This window comes from Meleagris gallopavo, chromosome 1 (assembly GCF_905368555.1).
Source record: "Meleagris gallopavo chromosome 1, MGAL_WU_HG_1.1, whole genome shotgun sequence".
Classification (NCBI taxonomy): Eukaryota; Metazoa; Chordata; class Aves; order Galliformes; family Phasianidae; genus Meleagris; species Meleagris gallopavo.
The window spans coordinates 28538388-28560455 of record NC_139404.1 but is presented as its reverse complement, the minus strand read 5'-3'; the positions used below and the strand labels follow the sequence as shown (position 1 = coordinate 28560455).

The following is a 22068-nucleotide window of genomic DNA, read 5'->3' as shown; positions in this document are numbered from 1 at the left end:
TGCACCCAGAATTACGAGCATGGCCAGATTCCTCATTCAGACCCTTGGGCTGTGTTCAAATACAGCTTTTGAGTTAGAAAATATACAATACTACTAGTCAATTTTTTTATGAAGTGATTTTCTTCTACTTTGAGTGTTAAAATTCTGTGCACATATACTTTCCCTAATTTAACTAATCTGTATTTTCTTTGTCCCTAAGCAACACAGTTTTTAAATGGACCTTATAAACAAATGCTTTCAAATTTGCAATGCAAATGCATTTTAAAGTGCTATCTAATGACAGCAATGACCTATCTGCTCTAATTGAAAAACTTAATTTTTTAATTTTGGTTTTGCATTTTTATTTTGTAATCACAAGCTATGGGACAAAGGCTTTTTAAAAATCATAAATATCTCAAGGTTGCACACGGGTGCTAATATGCATTGAGGAGGATATACTGGTACACAGGCTTTGTTGGATAAAGCCATTTTGAAGTGATACATCACTTCCTAAAGCACTGCTGTTATCTCCTTTGTACAGTTCAAACAGAATGTATTATCTTGAATAATAACATATAATTCCTCGTTCTCAAGAATCCATTTTAATGAATGGAGGGTATCCTTAAATAGTTTAATAATTTTAACACAGAGCAATTAGACTGCTACGGGCATTTGCTATGTCGAATAATGTCACATCTCTCATGCGGAATAAGAAGACGCAAGACCAAACCTGACAGATAAATAGCATTATATGCTAAGACAAACATCTTGTCATGCATCTTTTATTTAAAAATAAACCAAACAGGAAAAGGACTTTTTTCTTGTCAAAAACATGCATCTGTTTTCTTTTCTACTAAGCCATGAATCTCAATGTCAAACAAGTGCATGTATTTACCCAATCTCAATCACAGAAGTAGAGGGAATCTCTGAAAGATACAGTATGCCTATTTCAAGAATGGAGACAAATTTGCTGGTTTTATCACAGCGTTTCCTTTCTGCCTGCTTTAATTTTAAGATATCTAGACAGTCTATTAAAATCTACAGTAGTTAGTGACTAAATTTTCTGAATTTGCTTCTTATAAAATCCTTTTTTTAAAAAAAAGACAAAACACAATTAATAAAAATATGAAAATAAAAAGGACATTTAAAAAATGACATTTTTGTTTACATACGAGCTCCTTCAGTTCTGATTCTCTGTGATGGCATACTCGGTTCCCCTGTTCCCAAAGTGTTTGTTGCTATTATCCGGAACTCATATTCCATCCATGGAATTAAATCAATCACTCTAGCAGATTCCATGTTTCCTTCAATATCTGATGGCTCTAAAAGAGATCAGAAGTTGTTTTAGAAAATACCATTTTTACAATGAGGTCTGTCAACAAAGACGCTTTTAAATCCACAGAACTTGCCACTAGTCTACAACTGCATATAGCCAGCTGAAGGAGCACTATATTATACAAAAGGGATACCATACTTTACAAGGAGTATCCCTGGCAATGGCTGGGAATTTGGAAGTTATAACATTATCTTAGATTCTTAGATAAACCCTTATATAATTTTAAGTTTTAACTGGTTGTGAACTAGCAAAAGAAGTACATTTAATTATGTAGTTATCCTTATTAGTTACATATATTGGAGTTGCGGAATTTCATTTTACCTGCAGAAAAATACAAGGAGAAATGTGTAAAGCAAAAACAATACAATAAAAATTCATGATGTATGCAATAGCTAGGCAGGTGTAAATTTTGGGACTGATCAATTGAGAAAGAGTAGTTTATAAAATGTGATCATATTTTGGTGCACCTTACATGTGAGCATGTTACAACCTGTGATGTGGTTCTGATTCAAGGAGGACAAGTGTTCTTATATAAGTCCTGTGGAAAAAGATGTACTTTATCCAACTCATGACACTGTGTGTATAACTCATGGATAGTCAACACTCTACAGCTATAGAAAGACAGAGGATTTTCATTTCTTGCATGGGCCAAGAGATGTTTGTCAAACTAAAATCTTAGGTTCAGAGGGAGATGAGAAATGACACGTTCTGCACTGGGAAAGTGGCAGGCTTGGAATTAAAATATGAGTGCAATGGCTGCCAAAAAAAAAAACCAACCAACCACAAAAACATGAACAACAGTGTAAGCATTGGATAGTACTGCATAGTGACACAGCTTTCCACTACCAAATGATCATCAAATTTTTCACTCCAAAGCATGGCTCTGAAGGAGAAAGGAAAACACTTTCTATTTCTTTCCATCTGTCAATCGCCTTCCTCATCATTACTGAAATTACTTTTCTGTCCAGACAATAGAGCCATTGCAAACCTCCTATGGCATCCAAGCCATAATAATTACTTTCTTCTATGCTGCTTTCAATCCCTCCATTTAATCTCGCTGTGCCACAAATTCCCAAAATAACAATGAAAACTCAATACTATGAGAATTAATCCTTCCAAAATACTCTGATCTCCTCAACCTGAATAAGCAACATAAATGTAAACAACTTTTTACATGACCTATCCACACATATTTCCATGCTGTCAAGCAGAACACACTTCTTTCAAAAAAAAATACCAACCAAACAAATTCACTTGGTATTATGAAACCTGAGATGAATTACTTGGCTTGCAAATAATGGTTGTAACAATAATAATAACAACAAGATTTCCAAAGTACAATGCCAAAGTATATTCTTTGTTTCACACACTGAAAGTTGACAGCATTAAATGACAGCCTAAATATTGATGAGAGATCCATTTGGACTGATAATTGTGTCTCTTTCTTACGAAAGTGAGCACTGAGCTAAACTGGGAGGAGCCCAGGAGTTAACTAATACTGGCAGTGGTGTCCGCAATGGTTACTATGGTGATTTCAGCTCATCAAAAGTGTGGTTCTAAAGAAAAGCAATGAATTTGGAAACACTGCAATAGTCCATTTAAGCTCTTCAGAAATGAAACATTTCTATCTTTCCTGCTAGCTTCTTAAAAAAGGAATTTAAGAAACCAGGTTTTTCTCTGCTCAAAGATGTGAGTCCCACTCAACATGTTATAAGAACTCAAAGTCTGACTGTATGTCTCAACAATTATTTCACTAATCATACAAAGAACTTCAGAGATGCAGAGAAGTTCATCTCATCATGCCAATAACACTGCAAATAAAAAATCTTCATGAAAAGTGAGTTCAAGTGTGTGCTCTGAACTGGAGAGAGTGAAGGTCTGAATCCTGAACTTGGATGTCCTACACAAATATTTCGAGTTCTAGTAACATGCAGCACAAAATGTGACAATATCAGAGATGTCATCCCCTCTTCATAAATTCTTCTTAAATCTTCCTACAACCTGGCTTCTCCCCAGGTACATATCTTTTATTGAAAAGAAAACTATCAGCTGGAAATAGAATACAATTTGAAGTGAAAAAAAGGGAGCCTGATCTAAATGGGTCCTCTGTATATTCACCAAAATAAGCAATTAATCAATTATTTGAACATTTCCAATTCTTACATTCATTTTAAAATTTCAAAGAAATTTGTTCTAATGAAAGAGTTAAACAAGGTACTAGAGTTAAGGAGGGACCTCCAAGTTCTATTTTCCAAGCTACTCAACCATATGTTAGTCATACCTTAGCTGGTTGTTGGAGGTAATTATATACAATAGTGTTACATATTCCTTATGTTTTAGAAGAGATATATGATTTCAGATTGCAGGTCTAGTAGTTTTAACTTTGTATTCTAAAAGATTTCCGCTAGGGTAACAGATCTTTTGAGGCAAACACATCAATGTTTATTTCTAAGATATCTATCTCTGTAATTTAAAAGGATCGCCTAGCTGGAAGAAAATAACTGAAATTATCAATATTTTTAATATTAAGAAATCCTGAGTAGGTGATACCCTAATTCCTATACCCTAAAAGAGCTAAAGTTACAATTTATTACAGTGGCCTAATGAATTATATTGGTAGGACAATTGAGAATAAATTGTAACAACGCTATCCATCATAAAGCATTCGAATATAAAAGTATTTTAAATGTTTTGTTACAATTTATGTATTTATGTTAAATTTTATAAGGAAATACTCTGAGTCAGCATGCCTGTATTCAGATAGGTGTCTCCTCAACTACAATTATGTGGCACACTGATGACATCCAGTGGTTAGAAGGATAATCTTAGCTATGTTTTCTCTCGGAGTGCTGTTTTTGATGCAAATAGCAACTGGTCTCTTCGCAGAAAAAGTAGGCAATTTCAACCAATTTTCTGCATAAAAAATACAGAAATTAAGACATTCATTTATCATCCAAATTAACCTGTAATGTTGTTTTGCAATTACAGAAGCAACAAGAAAAGAGAAAAAAAAAAAGAAAAAAACGTTGCCTGTTCTTTTTTGTATATTTTGGTATTCACTTCAGGCTCTCCTAATGCTGGGAACAAAGATACTGACAACACACTGACAGGACAGTGCCTGGTCCCAACCTTTGAAGCAGACATTACCAGTATGCCTGGTTACTTTTTATTGTGACCATTTTCCAATTAACCAAGCTTCTTAACAATCAAAAACGTTATAACCTATTGATTTTATTGTTTCTGGCATTCTTCTTACCTGTTTTGGCATCTTTCCACTCTTCAGATAGGAAAGTTTTTGACTGGATAGTATATTTAGAAATAGGGCTATGATTGTCTGTTCCACGACTCCAGGTAAGTGCTACAGCAGTGTCTCTAATTTCTTCAATTCTTATACCTCCTGGAGGGCCTGGAGGACCTGAGGAAAAAAAAAAAGTAAATAATTACAGATTAATTATGCAATACTATATGTCTATAGACATCCTCATATCTGTCTTGGCCCTCATCTTAACCCAAATCTGGGTTAATTTTGTTAGGGCTAAGATAAATTGGGCAAAAGCAGAAGTAGTCACTGTTTCTCTAAAGCCCTCCCAAAACCTTCCCACAACAAGAATCTCGAACTCCATGCCATGACAAGGTGTGGAATTCACTACACATGAACCAAGCTAAGTATTTAAAACTACACATGTAAAACAAACAAACAAAAAAAAAAAACCAAAACCCCGAGCACCAGAAAAAAAACATAAAGGCCACCAACAAAGACAGAAGTACTAAGCTGTCAAAAAGGGAAAATATTTTCACAAAACTGCCTTTTTTTAGTAAATATCTTGAAAATAATGATTTATTTTTCCTCAAAGGGTTGATACTTGCAAAGATGAATTTCAGAATTCTTAGCAGTACTGAATATTAATGAACAAAGTACAGTGGTGATAAAACCTTTTACCAGGGTCTGTTCTGATGGGACAAGCGGAAATGTCTCCAAACTAAAAGAAGGGAGATAAGGATTGTTTATAAGAAAGAAAGTGTTTTTATGATAAGGGTAGTGAAGAACAGGAACAGAGAGGTGGTGAAAGCTCTGTTCCTAGAGACATTTAAGGCGAGGTTGGACCAGACTCTGAGCAAACTCATCTGGCTGTAGATGTCCCTATTCATTGCAGGGGGGTTGAACTAGATGATCTTTAACGGTCACTTCTAACTCAAATGATTCTATGATACTATGTTTCATGGAATACTACTATCTTCCCAACATGCAGCTAAACGCTTTCAGAAAAAAACTACTTTCTCTAAACAAGTTCACAGTCCTATCCTGGTGAGTTTTATGTATCACATACAATTTTTGCTCAAAGTAATCTATCAAAACAGTCATGTTATAACACAGAAGTAATTCTCAATCCATATTTGGCATTAAGTTAGTCAACTGTACTTTAGATCTGATAAGGTACAATTCTGTTCCCCAAAACTTCCCTGTTTTTTCCGGGTATATCACTGAGTCTAATAAATGGTATTATATCCCTTCATCAAATCGTATCTGGTTTATTTCTGAACAAAAACAACTGTAATGAATGGCTGCATTTATCTATATGCATTTTGAACATCTCTATTTTTTTATTACTACTCCTGTCATGCCACCACTTTGTGTGCATTATTTTTTCAGTGTAACTGTAGACTGTGCTTCGAAGGGAGGTTAAAATGTGCAAACCATGTGATTTTTATTACATAAACTAGAACACTATGAAGCAAGTGAGTGATGTAGGCCCACAAATATACGAGTGTTTGAAATCCAAAAACTTAACAGTAATTCTTTAGCTTGAAGCTGAGCAGCTATTTACAAACATGGTCTACACAGATATTTTTATATTATTCTTGTCTTATAGACTGTCCTAGTTTTGTTATATGTTTTATATGATACACATTTATATGATATGCCAATTGTGGAAAAACAGAAACTATGTATGAGAACTACTGAGAAGTTGTTTCAGATTCCACTTCCAGAGATAACAACATGCCAACATGACTCAGGTAATTACTTAATAATCTGAACAAGTCTCAGAGCATATTAAAAAACAAACAAACAAAATAACAAGAAATAACAGGACAAATTTATCTGCAGCATGTACAGGGAAACCACAGAAAACAGGAACAAAAACAACAATAAGAATGGAATGGAATTTCTACATCACATCTAAACACGAAGTGTGCCAAGTGTATCTTCAGCTCTTGAGCTCTTTACTTTCCCTATACAACTGAGGAAAAGTAATCAAGTTAAATGAATTGAAACAAAGAAAAGTATGGAAAGGTTCATCAGTTCTCTTTTTTTCCTGCCTTCTTTGAAAAAGATTTCTTACAGCTTCTCATCTCACTGTCAAAGTTTCTGAAAACAGCCTTTGCTTGGAAGCACCAAGGGCCAACTGCTCCCTCAGGAAAGCTAAGCCACGACATAAGTGTAACCACTGGGTAGGCTGTGCCTTCAGTGAGGAATACAGCCCTGTAGGATCAGAATGCAGCGGGCAGAGCTAGGTGGTGGTTAAGGTAGTCCTGGGCACCACAGGCAAAATGCATCAGGTGCACCCAGGTGACAAGCTGCAGCATACAGCCAAGAGGTCCATCCAGGAGAGAAGGTACCCAAAGCACAGATCAGAGGTCCATTCAGGAGGCAGGGTCAAGACAGAGCTGGAGTCAGCACATCTGTAATGTAGCCAGGACTGAAAGCCAGGCCAGGACTGAGCTTAAACTGTGCACCTGGGTCCTTGTACAGTATACATAGATGGGTGTTCTGGATGAAATAGATCACGGCCAGTAAGCCCTGTTGGTATACTCATAAGGTCTCACAGAGTGGTCTTCTACACACTACTACTATCAGTTCTCCTGAACCCAACTCAAATTTTAATGCTTTAATGTCACGAAGAACAGATCATATGAACAGTTCCACTGTCTTGTGGAAAGACAAAATATCTTCATTTGCTTGCATGAACAGTGCCTATAGTTCACTGTTTCATCAAATACTGTTTCATTGAGGAGGTGCTCTGGAACCAGATTTTGCTCTTGCCTCTTAGTATCAATACAGTGAAATTATAATGTCTCTTCTGTAATATATCATAAAAAATACAAACTTGTAAAGTCTTCCACTGACAAAAACAGCAGTGAAAAGTGCTTAGCACTAAGTAGGACTGCGATCATGATGTTAAAACCTGAACATTAAGCATAAAATGAATGCTGATACCTTCCAAAACTATACTAACAGTTATGATTCTATATATAATTACTACATTGAGAGAACCAGAAGGCAGTTTAATTCACATTTTATTTTGTAAAAGGAATTGCTTACATAATACTAAGGCACAAAACCAAACCCTTCTCTTTCTTCACAGTTCTCTGAAATTAATTCTGAAATTTCACCTATATCAAATTTGCTTTGACATTTCATCCGAAACTGATGGCATTTCACTGGCTGTTACCACTGAGTGAAAAATAATAAGTCCGCAACCTCAGCAGATGACAGAAACAGAATTAAGACACAAGTTACACTTCAATTATTAGACAGATATATAATACAACTGGAATGTACAACATGATAGATCCAAGTAAATGTTATATATTCCTCGAATTGACAGCATTACAGAGCATTACTACTTTGGAATATATTTTTCCTGGAGGCATAAAATGGTAAAATGCCCAAAGACACAAACTAACTCATGCTGTTGTAAACCACAAATTGTAATGTACTTTGTAGCATGCAAACCAGAGGAGTATGCAGTGTTTTCATAGTGCAGTAGAACTTACAGAGAGAAGAATGATTTAACAATGGAGTGATTATCTTAACCTCAATGTCATGATTTCTGTCATTTGAAAACTAGTAATCCTTTAAAAATGTAGGCCTAGTGTTATACAAAACTAATCAATATAGCATAACATAATCAATAAAGCATAATAAGAAAATAGAAATGGCTTCTTTAAATTATTATACAGTAGGTATATTGAAATGATACAGCCAACTCTGATACTTAATAAACACCAAATCAAAAACTACTTAAAATGTACTTCAACAGAAAGAAAGTATGTATAGTAAAAAAACCTTTATTGATTTTCAGGAAAACAGTTAGATATCTAAACCTCCAGAACAGGATCTGTATCCTGATAAGAACTCAGGGACTTCACATATTCATGTAATTCTCATTTTAATTAGAGTCATTTCTGAATGAGAAATAAAATACTCTGAACAACCAGAAACACCCTACTTTTCTAGATGAAAAACAGCAAAACAAAACAGCAACATTTCTCTTTTACACAGAGAACCTTACCTCTTACGACAAGGTCAGCTGAAGCTGAAGAATTGTCAACAATTGTCTGGGCAGTGCATGTGTATCTTCCAGCATGCCGCAGCTGAACATTTTTAATGAGCAGCTCACCATTGGATTTAATCTGTTAAAAAGAGTATTTAATGAAGCTAGTAAACATCCCTGCATTACTGACACCCATCTACACATACCTCCCAATTGATATACAGATATACAGTAGTTGCTATTTCCAAAAAGTGCTTATTTTGAGATCACTCTCAAAGGTATTTTTGATTCATGAGACAACTGCTGTAAATGTCCTGTGTTTCTTGAAGACATGCTTGCTTTTTACCATGTATGGAAAAAAACATGATGCAAGAGAGTAGATATTTCTTCACAAGCTAGCATTGTTCATTTTCTACTATTTTAAGCCTTTTTTTTCATAAACAGCAATCAGACAATTCATCTATATAATGATTTCCTAATTATGCATGTTTGTACGATAACAGTTTCATGGAGACCTGTTAACAGACCAGAATGCTGTTTGGCCGTTCTTTTACAGACCTAAAACTGCATGAAGATTTATAGCACAGGCAGATTACAATCTAAGCCTGGCTACAGCTCCCACCTCACTGTGGTCTGACATAGCCATCCCTGAGAGACCAGCTGCCATCCCCACCTATCCTTGGCCTGGCATTCTCTCTGTAGACTTGTTCTGCTCTTGGGCTGGGCCTGGCCCTGGCTACTGGACTTGCTCCACCTGGGGTGAGTAAGGGCCAGCCGCTACAGAGAACATCAGAAACTCCATGGAAGCAATCTTCCATTCAGAAGGCTCACAGACTCATCATCATCATCACTGTCATCATCATCACAGACCCTAATCCTTTCCCCACACTTCACCAATGCAAGGCTAACAATATCTCATTTCAGATTCATGATTTCCCACTCAAAGGCCATTTGCTTTAAACTGGCAATCAATAAACAAACACAAAGATCTGACAACGAGCAGTAACTGTTAATAAAGAAACTCACTCCTCTTTGGACCTCTCAAGTTCCTACAGGCACTCCATTCATTACAAAATGCCTCTTCTGCTGTGGCAGTATCTAAGAGTATACCGCTTAATTGCTGGCATGTCGTCCATGCACAATTTTAGCCTATGTCAAAAAGAGCCCCAGCCAACACGTAGGCATCTAGTACACAAGAAATGTAGTCTCCTACATACTGTGCTGGGAGAACATAAAATTTAGCATATTTGGCCTTCCTTTAAAAGTTGTCCTCAGAGGCAGATAAAAGGCACTGGTCTATCTTCTTCTGTGATATAAGCACACCTGTACAGTTAAAATGGGAATTCATGTTAGCACACTTTGCCATGTAAGAGTCTGGTGTCTAATCTAAGCCCCAAAGCTCACTTGCTATTGATGTCACCAAATTATCTACCGGCAGCCACTGCAGACATATGCATCATTCTGTGTATATATAGCACACTTGTTTTACTGTCATACCACTGGACACCTTCAATCTTTTCCCTTCTATTTCTCTTTATATTATTTAGGGACATTCAAAAAAAGTCCAAACCACAGATAGCTTTACACAATGCTTTGGAAATCTTGCTATTTTGAATTAATTTTTAAAAACCTTCAGTTGATGTAGTTAGATATATATATAAGGAAAATGCTGACTGCTTTTTATCTGTTTAATAGAAGAATTATTCTGGTTTTTGTGCTTTTTTTCCTAGGGGAAGGAAGGGGAAGATAAGGGGGGAGAATGTCTCCACCTACCAAATTAACAGAGGAAGTACTACTCCACAGATTTAAAATCTGCTGGTTCTAATAAAAATATAGCATAAGAGTTCATAATGACTAGGTATTTCTGCATGGTGTCTCTAAATTTCAGTCAGAATTTCCAGTAGGCTTTTAGTACGTAAAATATAAAGTGAATAAAATGCAATTCTACAGAAATACAGAATGTGCTCTTTTAAATAAGAACAATTTACTTAGAGGAACATTTTATAGTAGGTATTATCATTAACTGCACTCACATAAAAGAAAGTGATGAGATTCGGTATTATATAGCAAAGACTAAAGCAGTATAAAATCAACTTCTCAGCCTGGAGAGTCTAATACAAAGACAAAGTCCTTTGTAACTTAATTGCTGTATTACACATTATATAGCTCAAGACATATACATAGTCCTTCCAAAACTTCTGCAGTTCTCCTAGCAGCTTAATGCTTCACGACCATGTGGCATTTGGACTACAAGTAATCTCTATTAGCATCTTGTGATTAGGAAAAAGTTCTCCAGTTGGGGTGAAACTGACTAACCTACAAATTACACATTCTGAAAAAAAATTGCAGTGTGCAAGGAGCTAACCTTCTTGATGTCTGAATCACTAGATCAAGAGGTGCATTACTGAGCTCAGAAGAAATTAAAAGCCACCATTTTGCACACTTAGAAAAAAGTCTAGCTGTAGAGATAGCCTGTGCACCTGTTATATATTTAAGACTTAAGGGTTCCTAATCGTGCCCTCACATTATCCTTACTCTAAGAGGACTATTCTCCTCCTCTGCTCTGCCCTGGTGACACCATATCTGGAATAATTGGTCCAATTCTGGGCTGCTCAGTTCAAGAAAGACAGGGATCTCCTGGAGAGAGTTCAGTGGAGGGCCACAAAGATGATACTTTCTGGAGGATCTGGAGGTCTGGAGGATCTTCTGTATGAGGAAAGGCTGAGACACCTGAGGCATGGCTCATAGGGGATATTATCAATGCTTATAAATATGTAAAGGGCAGGTGTCAAGAGAATGGGGTCAGGCTCTGTTCATTGGTCCCAGCAACAGGGCAAGGGGCCATGGGCACAAACTGGAGCATGGGAAGTTCCATCTAAATATCAGAAAAAACTTCTTTACTTTGAGATTTACAGAGCACTGGCACTGGCCGCCCAGAGAGGTTGTGGAGTCTCCTTTTCTGGAAATATTTTAAGCCCACCCGAATGCTTTCCTGTGTAATGTGCAATAGGGAACCTGCTTTAGCAGAGGGTTGGACTAGATGATTTCCAGAGGTCCCTTCCAACCCCTATGATTCTGTGATTGTGTGTAAAAGATGCCTACTTGTTTTAATGGATAGCTTTGGCGAACACCCATTTATTCACTCTTTCCTCATTAATCAAACATGTTTGAATACTGAATTATTATTTCTTCATGAACTTTTTCTCTTACTATAGAAACCTTCAGGAAAATTCATTCATTTAGTTTTTGCAGAGCTACAAGTGACATAAGTTGCTTTAATTACCCCTATGAGAAGGAATTGAAGCTGAGAGAGAATGGTATTTAAAATGTCCATTAATGATAAATGACCCATAAATTGGGTAAGTAGAAAATGGATGTCTTGACAATGTGATAAATTCTTACAGCAAATTTAAAACCGTTGCTGAGGGGTTTAAAACCCTTGCCTGACGATATAAAGAGTTAAAATTTCTTAATGTATCACGTGAAGAATTTCTCTCAAATCCCCACATACATAGATTTTAAGTTTTAATCATTCTGCAGGAAAAGAAAAGAAAAAGAGGAAAAGAAATGAGAAGATGAAAAGGAGAAAGGAAAAAGGAAGAGGAAGAAGGAAAAGGAAAAGGAAAAATGAGAGGAAAAGGAAAAAGAAAGAAGAAGAAAGAAATAAAAGCCATATTTGTATGGAAATTCAATCAAAAGTGTTTAAGTGATTATATCTGGGGAAAATACATAGTCACACTTTCAGATGGCTATAAGGCTCACTGTCTCATGCTACCTGTGGTAGTACCACAAGCTGAAGAAAATATTTTTGTCTTACGACATTTCTCTGAACCCACTAGGCATGCACCTGTAGAACAAGGAGCAGAACAGAGACCACAATATATACCACAGCTACCCTGAATGGAAAACACATTTAAAATAAAAAATACAATTATATACATGATTAAAAATAAACATTTCTAATAATTTACTTATCCCTCAAAAAAAAAAAAAAAAGCCAAAAAACAGATTAGTAGGTTTAATCACAGGTTTATGCATGTGCTAGTCTTAGAGGTATTTCAGAAAAACAAACAAACAAGTATATATAGACAAATATATCTGATTGCTTTCATGAAAGTAGAAATGTTAGAAAAGATGAACAGATGGTTTTATACCACACAAAATTGGAATGGGCAACATTCTGAACAATCTCCAGACTGTTCAGAAATCTCATTTTGCTACAAAAAAAAGGAAACCAAAATACTGCAATCCTGAAACCTTCACTAAAAGAATTCAGATGCAAAAAATGCTGAATGTTTAGGCATAAGAACTAGTGTTATCATAACTGGACAGTCCTAGTGAACAACAAAGATTTTCAATGCAATTTGAAGTATCATAGTCTGTCATTACTGTCCCATGAATTTTGATGTTTTGGACAAATGAAATAAAGCTATGTCATCCAGTTTATGTTCCCTGACTGAAAATGAGGGGAAAAAAAAGGAAAAGTAAAGGTTAAATATTTTCCAAATGCTCTGAAACTAGAATGCAAGTTCAGAGTATATATTTAGAGGAAATTAAAATAGTCAGATAAAACTGTCCTTTTCCTACACAAGGTGGGTCTGGAACGGAAGCATTTCTGGATAAGTGCTTCTTGCCCTCAGTTAATTCATGAGAATTGCAGGGGGATTACCTTCAAGGATAGCATCCTGTGAAAATCTGTGGGGATTACTGCGTAAATGAGCACTGGCTGGCTGCCTGACTAAACACATGTAAGCATATTTGTCTGTAGTGGGCTACACAATGCTGTCAACAGCTTTCAAGAAGAAAAGTCATTAGGAGTATCAGTACCAACGTAGGAGTAGAGAAGGGCAGATACCTGCTGCTCTGAGCTCCAAAGATGGTAACAAACAAATGGAGTAAATTCTGACCTCTTGATTTTCCAGTCTGTGGTTTTTTACGTTGTTTTTGTCCTTGTTGTTCAGTTTTTAATAAAAAGAGATAAACAATCCTCTATTCTAGTTCTCTGTTATAAGCTTGTAGATAATTAACACTAAATGTCATCCTAAGAACACTATAACCCATGAGTCTCTGATCATTGCTTACACTTTGATCTGCATATAAACATATGAAAGTTTGTCCAATAAGTTTTACAAAAACTGCACAAACCTAGAAGTCTCTTAATCTCATTTCTACTTCATAAAAATGATAACAATTTCTTAAGTCTTAGTAATCACTAATTCGTATTTTAGCAAATAAGTTAAAATATTTTGTTGTATTTATTAATGATGTGCCCACATACATCCGTTAACAATAATTTCCCCTCTGGGAACCTGATCTTAAAATCCAAATGATGAAAACCAAATGGAAAAATGTAATGTAGTTTAAACATTATCAGCCTATAAATGTGGTATTGTACCCTGTTGGTTTAGAAGCTCTCTTGAATAAAGATTTTATATAGTTGGTGATAAAGCTTTTCATGTACCAGAAGAAGCCGAAGCTCTTGGCGGTAAACAAAGAGCTTACAAAGCAAATAAAGAGCATGGGCATCAGCAGATTCTGTCCACAAATTAGATATGAATGCACTCCATGTTTTCATTGAAAAACCTCAGCATGGCTGAGCTCAAAAATGCCTTCCTTAATACACAAAAAACTGAATCACAGACTGGAAATTGTGATAGCAGTACTCAGGGATGTTCCAAGTGTATCTGTGGTTCACCACTCAGACATTTACCAAGTTTCAACCAAGACTTTCATCATACAAACCCTATGTTTATGCTTTAATAGTGATGTCAAAAATAGCACTGTATGCTCTATGTCTGAGATCCACTGTTCCTTTTTGACAGTAACCTATGCCTGTGCACATAATTACTGAATGTCTACAGAACATAACCCTACATGACTGAAAATCATTTAGAGGAGCCTACTCTTTCAACTGAAACTTCTGTTACGACCTCAGCAAGAATGGAGGACTTTCTGTTACTACGAAGCTAACAGTCTCTCTGTAATAACAAAATCATGTAAGAATCTGGTATGCAGAGATGGAGATGTTTTTTAAAATTCTCCAAATCTGAACTTTAGATGTGTTTTAATGCACAGCGGGAATACAATGATAGAACAGTTAATAAGAGGTAACTTGGAAGAGATGAGATTCTTGGAGATTACTTTTTCCAAAGCTAGCAATAACTTAAATTTTTTTTGTAAAATCTATACCTAAATCTATAAGCTTTAAACATGTTCATCTGAAATGTTTTGTTCCTGCCAGTAGAGGATCTGCTACATGAAACTTTACATACGTACTTTACGTACTTTACATAAAAGTACGTAATACAGAAAATCCAACAGCTGTTGATGAATGCTTATGTAAATATGATTATGGCTGTTTTCCTGATATTGAGATAACAGATGATGTGGGGAGAAAAACATCAGTGCAGTTCCAGTGTCTTTATCATGTTCATAGAAGATCTTATCTCACTTTGTTTTGTAAGTCAAAGCTGGCAAAGAAATGATGGTAAAATAAAAAAATCAGCAGGATAATGATGACAGAGCCATTCCTGATAAAGAACCTCTTCCTTCAGCGAACTATATTTATATGTAAAGCAAGTACAGTGCTAATTCTACCTCTGAAATGTGGACTGGGAAATACTTCCAACAAACACATTATTCTTTCCCATTCAGCACGCTGTTGTGAATGCCTCAGGATACTTTGCTTTGTACCAGTACTCCTGTGGTAACATGCCCCGTTATTTCGCCTCTAAGAGGAAAAAGAAAAGTCTATATACTTGTTGACTTGTACTCATGACTCATAGCTACGGCTGACAATGAAAACTCACAATCAACTACCAACTAAATTTCTATGGGCAGTACTTAACCCATGAGACTTTTTCAACTCCTGTTTAACTTAAGCAGAAGCATAGAATGGTTTCAATCGAAAGGAAACCTCTAGTTCCACGCCCTTGCCGTGGGCTGTTTGCTATCCAGGCTGCCCAGGGCCTCGTCCAATCTGGCCTTGAACATCTCCAGGGATGGAGCGTCCACAGCTTCTCTGGGAAGCCTGTGCCAGTGTTTCATCATCATCTGAGGAATTTCCTCCTAACATCTAATCTAAATCTTCCCTCTTATTTTAAAACTAAACATCTGCTATGTGATCTTATCAAGGTGAACAAATATAAAAAAGTGACCATACTATCATATATTGTGATTTTGATATGGGACAATAACGTGGTAAGAATTGTGTAATACATCCAATATAAATTTGGATATAAGTAAAAAGACCTTTACAGTGAGGGTGGTGAGGCACTGGAGCAGGTTTCCCATAGAAGTGGAAGCCTTGTCCCTGGAGACATTCAAGGCAAGGCTGGATAAGGCCCTGAGCAACCTGATCTAGCTATGATGTCCCTGTTCACTGCAGGGGAGTTGGACTAGATGACCTTTAAAGGTCCCTTCCCACTCTAAGGATTGTATGACTGTAATACCTGATGGATACAGCTGGATATTAGACAAGATCTGATGCTGTTTACAGGCTCCTGCTACCTTATGTTATTATAGTCTTATATCCAGATGCTAACATACATTTTTTTTCCACAGATTCTTTCTTTGGTAGAGTTATCTAGACATTTTACATGGATTTGGGCAGTTTGTGAAGGCTCACCATCATATAAGGTTACATTTTCTTTAATTCTAGAACAGTAGTTGACATATCTTGATCCCTTCAAATAGGCTACATTTCTGTAGACTGTTTAACATTTAGTGCTGGTAATAGCATTGTGGATTAATAATAGGTTTCCTCAATGCCTTCTGTCAGAGCTAACTGCTTGTTGGCTTCACCCTCAGCACTATGTCTTCTGCTTTCTTACCCCTCCTTACTTTTAACCACTGGCTCCATCCATCTCATTCCATGCACTACATTACTATTAAGATTTTTTCCCCAAATCTAGAGAAAATATTTGACTTCAAACTCACTCGAGTCCAAAGTGCTGCATTAAGACACTGGTAGTAATAGGTTCAGACAGTGCCTTCCGAGAGTTCTGGGAATTTTACTCAGAAAAATCAGGAGCTCGGATGATTTGGTTGGCCATGCTTCATGAACAATCATCTACTCCCCCAGTATATTCAACAAACTGTACTGATTGAGCTCACTATGTTTCTGACTCCCAGGTTTTGTTCCAGTCCATACCAAGCTTCTTTGTCCCTGTCAGCAGGTAGCTGAGCTTCCCTATCCAAATATTTTTTTTGAATTCTTCAGTTCTCCTCCTTTTCTATTGATTTTCTGTCATATAGCTGTGGCCAGACTCAACAGTCTGCAAGGAGGATTACCAGTGAAAAAAAATTAAGTGAAAATCTTTATATCTTTTTTGCTGCAGTACAGGAAGGATTTATACAGTAAAACTGTCTAGTCAGTAATCTGTTGAGCAGGAACATACATTAACACATTTTTGTCTATTATGCCCAAGCAGGGAATCACCATTCCCAGCAAATTATAACTTAGAAAAACTAAGCAGCTATTATGCTATATTCATCTAATAGGATTTTTACTGTCCAACTTAATCTGTGTGGTTTACAAAAATATCTTGGAGAACTTTACTCTTTGGTAAATGTCTTCAATCTAGAATTCATCTCAACAGTTTTATACATCAATATTGTGAATGTTGGTATCTGATCTGATCACTTTTTGCAGTGAAGGCAAAGAAATAGGCCCTTTTGTGTGTGATTTACCTTAATATAAAGTAGCTGTCTGGCCACACATCTTCAGAGCACTATAAATGTGTTCTTCAAAGACTGCAAAGCTTTCTGCACTTTGAAGAGGAGTAAGGTAAGATGAATAATATTTGCATAAGTGGAAAAAGACACCAGTAACTTTTGAGAATACAGCGAAGTCCAGTCCATACTGTTGTAGTTATGCATAGACAGGTTAGATTCAGAAGCTACTTCAAAAGCAAAGAGAGCCTGAGCTACAAGCCCTGCAAGTTCTGCGCCAGACACGTTTGGTCAACTTTCTGCCATGTCTTTGGAAACACTGGAGAGCACAATGCAGAGACCTGACTTCAGAGTCAGCACGGATTCAGTAGATCTTAATTCCTCCTCAGTAGCACTCGTGACAATGAGGTGTGTCACCACCAACTCATACCATGCTCCTCATTCAGTAAGAGCTTTTTACTTGATTACAATGCTACTCGACTACAATGCCCACCACCTAAGAGCTAGGCCTGAGATCTCCTGACAAAGGCTCTGTAAAAGAAATTCAATCATTAAAGCTCCTGGTAAGGTAAAGAACTCCTAAGAGAAGAAAAGGGAAAGCGAAGGAAAGAGAAAGGGAGAGTTAAATTATGCAGTTCTTCTTCCTTATTATCTATACAAACTACAAACATGAACTAGCATGTTCCAAAAGTGTATTAACAATACGATGACACAGCTTGACTTTCACATTTTAAAGAGAATGTTCCGTAATAAATTAAAAATCAAAATAACGCATTTGTTTGGATAGTGTATATTATTTTTCAGTATATTTTAAAAGTAGGTTCTTTCAATCTTTAAATATACGTGGCAAAAAGCAGATCCATAAATAACAAATGACCAGACATCAGATGTTTCCTGATTACTTGAAGGACTACATCTGTAGTGCTTTAAAGGATGTGTTAATGTCTAGTTCCTCAATTAAATAACAAACATAAAGTCAAAAGCAAGCAATTTAATAATAAGATTTTGAAGAATGCATTTGATTCTTTGAAAGTTAACCAATTAGTATATGTACTTTTCATTTCAAATATCAATGTTACACTTGATCATGTGAAATCAAAACAGCATTGACAAACATTCTTCTGATAAATCAGTCTTAGTACTAATGTAATGCAAATTAGCTATGCCTTCAGTAAGTGGTGTCATTACCAAAGCTTTCATTTAAAGAAAAAAAAAATTATGCAGATATTCACATGAATTTCATTAGCATGTCACAATGTTTATGTGACGACAATATCAAAATTATTTTGAGAACTGAAATCAGTTTTATCAAGCTGATCTGCATGTCACCAAAAATTATTAGCAATATTCTCAGGAAGATTAGGATCCTTCATCAACAAGAAATGATAAGCATAGAGGGAATGCATTACATATCCATTGATTGCAATGTTCATGATGGAATATTATTTCTTTCATGTTTGAGAAGAGTTGTGTGGCAATACAAGAGTTAGAGCTGTTGTGCCTAACGCACAGCAGCTCATGCCTTTCCACCCGAGAAAGCCTGAGCAAACCTGCCACCCAGTGACTTCAGCTGAGAATTACCAGAGGTACATAAGCAGTAGACCAGAGGAAATCCCTTTGCTCACATTTGAAGGGGATTAAAAAGCACCTTTCTGTTAGAAAATTATACATGAAACAGAGTTTAATGTTTAAAGTGCATATTCCCCTTAATTACATCCTACATAAACATTTATATTGTATCCCTTCCTTTTCCTTTCTTTCTTCTTTCTTTCTTTCTTTCTTTCTTTCTTTCTTTCTTTTTTCTTTCTTTCTTTCTCTCTCTCTTTCTTTCTTTCTCTTTCTTTCTTTCTTTCTCTCTCTCTTTCTTTCTTTCTCTTTCTTTCTTTCTTTCTCTCTTTCTTTCTTTCTTTCTTTTTCTTTCTTTCTTTTTCTTTCTTTCTTTCCTTTTTTTTTTTAATTCTCCTACATTATTAATTTCTGAATCCTAAAATAACTACATAACTGTACTATAGACATCAAATAGAATCCTACTGCCTCTCTATCCTGAGTGATGAAGACTGAGTTGTCTTTGGAAGAGAAACAGAAATGATTTGCACTTGCTTTGCATTTGAAAGCACAGAAGTAAGGTCAGGGAAAGCTAAAAAAATGTTTCAATTATTTATACCAGTATTGATGAAGTGCAAAAGGAACACAAAGTAAGAAGTATCCCTCAGGAAAAATGGAGTTACACTTTGACAAATAAATTGATGTTTGGTTCTAACTTACTTAACTGTCTAAATGAATTAAGAGTTAGTCACACCTCAGCTATTCCTGTATCCCATGAAGTACATATCTCTATAATCTATTGAAAGACACAAGTTACTTCTAGCACAACATCTACATGAAGCGAATGACTTCCCTCTTTCTCTCGCCTGACCATAGAAACAAAATAGGCTAATTTGTTTTTAAAAATCAATAACCTTAGTGACGTATCTAAGATATTGTACAGGTAGAATTTAGGATCAGAGATCCAGGACCACTGTCTATATCTGAAAGATGAGATTGTAAGTCTAAATATTAAGTTAAACTGCAGAAAGAATTATGCTCTGCACACTTGCTGAAGCATGCATTTAGCCCCAGACTCATTCACTTGAAGCGTTTTGATAGAAAGTGCCCTAACATTGGGATTAAATTTCAGAATAGGATTCCTAAATACATGTATTTATATTTTTATTTTCCTTCTACTTTCACTGTTAAGGGGAAAACCCAGAAGTGTATGTCAAGGACAGAAAATTTTTGTTAAACACCTGATAAACAGATGAAGAAAGTTCAGGGTTACATATCTTGCATTACAGTCCTCTGGTAAAGACACTTTCACCCTTCCTCCACATCAAAATCATTGTTTCATCTACCACTTTTATCAGATTTGCTGTTTAGTGGAACACAACTTCTTTCTGTGATTTCTGATCAGTGACTAAAAAAAAACCAGAAGGATCAAACCAGGAGTGGTTACTTTTACACAGAATATACTGAAATAAGGCTTTACTCTTTGAGCTCTTATTTTGACTGTCACTCAGGCTCATTCTTGCCTTCAGCTAAGGGAAACCCAAAGTTATTAGGAGGTGACCCAAGCTTCTTTATCTATGTGGGAACAGAAACTTACCAAAAGTGTGACATAACAGCCACATGCAGGAATTTTTTGGATAAGAAAAGCTGGTGTAAATCTACATAGTTTGTAATTTGTGAAGCAACATAAAATATGTGTTTCTACTTGCTTAGTACCCTGTTAATAAGTTGGGGAGTTAATAAATTAATTAAGTTAATAAATTTTTGGGGAATTAGTTGCAGAAAAGACTTTGTATCTTTCAGTTTCAATATTTTTCATCTGACCTTAGCATAGCTACACTGGCTTTTTGGACAAAGACTTGTTCTCTCACTGATAGAGAACAAGGTGACTTCCTAGGGATGTCTACAACTTAGCAAGTGAGTAGGCTAAGGTAACACTGAGCCTTTCAAGAACTGGTTTGTTTCAAATTAGAATAAAATAGTTATGCCTGAAATAAATGGACATAAATAGATATTGAAAAACAACAACATAAAAAGAATCTCTTCTTCAATGAAAGATCAAGTAACATTGCTGTTCTAGGACTCCACAGGAGGGATGTTACAAAGTATGTAATTTTGAAGATACCGACATTAGAAGCATTGTTAACAGCCTTTTCTTTTCATATCCCCAGCTCCTCTTAGGAGCATGAAAAGAATCTGTGTCAAAATTTGAATATTTTTATATCATTTAAACTTAAGCAACTTAAATAAATACACTTTTGGCAACTAGTCTGAGGTTGTTGTTGAAAAACACAATTAATCACTAGAAAGGATTTCTGCTCAAGGTATTAATTTTGAATAAGCCTGATGGAAGACTGTAAAGAAATATCCATACATGCAAACACAAAAGGTTTGTAATTCCTCTTCATGTGTGCCAAAATGAGCGTCTTTGTATTAACTTGTTTAGACTTCACACAAATTCTTCTTGCTCAGTGTTTACAGACTGCTTAACTCCTACCCACCATCTGGCCCAGTCTTGTGCCAAATTCCAGAAACATTGAGGAGAAAAACATGGGCAAGTTAAAGTGTATGCACGCTTTTTCAAGACCATCTGCACACTTGCTTACTATCAGGTAAGTACTACTTACCAGCTACATTCACTATTTATCAGGTTTGGATTTAGGTGAAGTATCAAAATAGTTATGTCAACTTGGATATCTGAATTCAGGTATCTATCTGCAAGCATCTACATGTCTAGAAGGTGTCTAAATTGTGATTTTATGCTATGTTCTTAGCTTATTGTATTTTTACAGACTTGGACACACAACAGAAAAAGTAAAACAGCTATTCACAATAAAAAAAAACAAACTTTCACAAACTAAATAAGGATCAAAAGTATCTTACCATTACATTCCTTTCATAATGTTCATGTTCTTTCTCAAAATCTATTACAAAGCCATTTAGAGACCAAATAAATGTCAGGTCTAATGTGGGATCATGGGATGCAATGCATTGCATGGTAGCATTCTCTCCAACGGTGACATCAACATTCAGTGGTGCTAAAGTAATCCTTGTAGCTTCTGTGAAGTTAACAGCAAACATGGAAAATTCCAATAAATATTTATGCAAATGCAAACTCAGCTCCATAACTGTTTGATTATCTACAAAACTACTCCCTCCACTCTATTTCACATGTTATTCATGCAACTATGCTTGAAAGAACCAAATTAAATAGAACAAAGGAAAATTACAACTGAAATGTCTCATACGTATTTAGCT

General features: G+C 35.8%; 1 protein-coding gene across 1 annotated transcript in view; it reads right to left on the bottom strand.

Annotated features, from left to right (window-relative positions):
- The window catches only part of CNTN1 (contactin 1), a 240770-nt gene that overhangs the window by 33342 nt on the left and 185360 nt on the right, over window positions 1-22068 (bottom strand). The window contains exons 15-18 of the mRNA XM_085219578.1: window positions 21694-21869; window positions 8611-8731; window positions 4572-4730; window positions 1152-1301 (exon numbers count right to left, since the gene is read on the bottom strand). Coding sequence (XP_085075704.1) covers window positions 1152-1301; window positions 4572-4730; window positions 8611-8731; window positions 21694-21869 — 606 coding nt within the window. The remainder of the gene's footprint in view (window positions 1-1151; window positions 1302-4571; window positions 4731-8610; window positions 8732-21693; window positions 21870-22068) is intronic.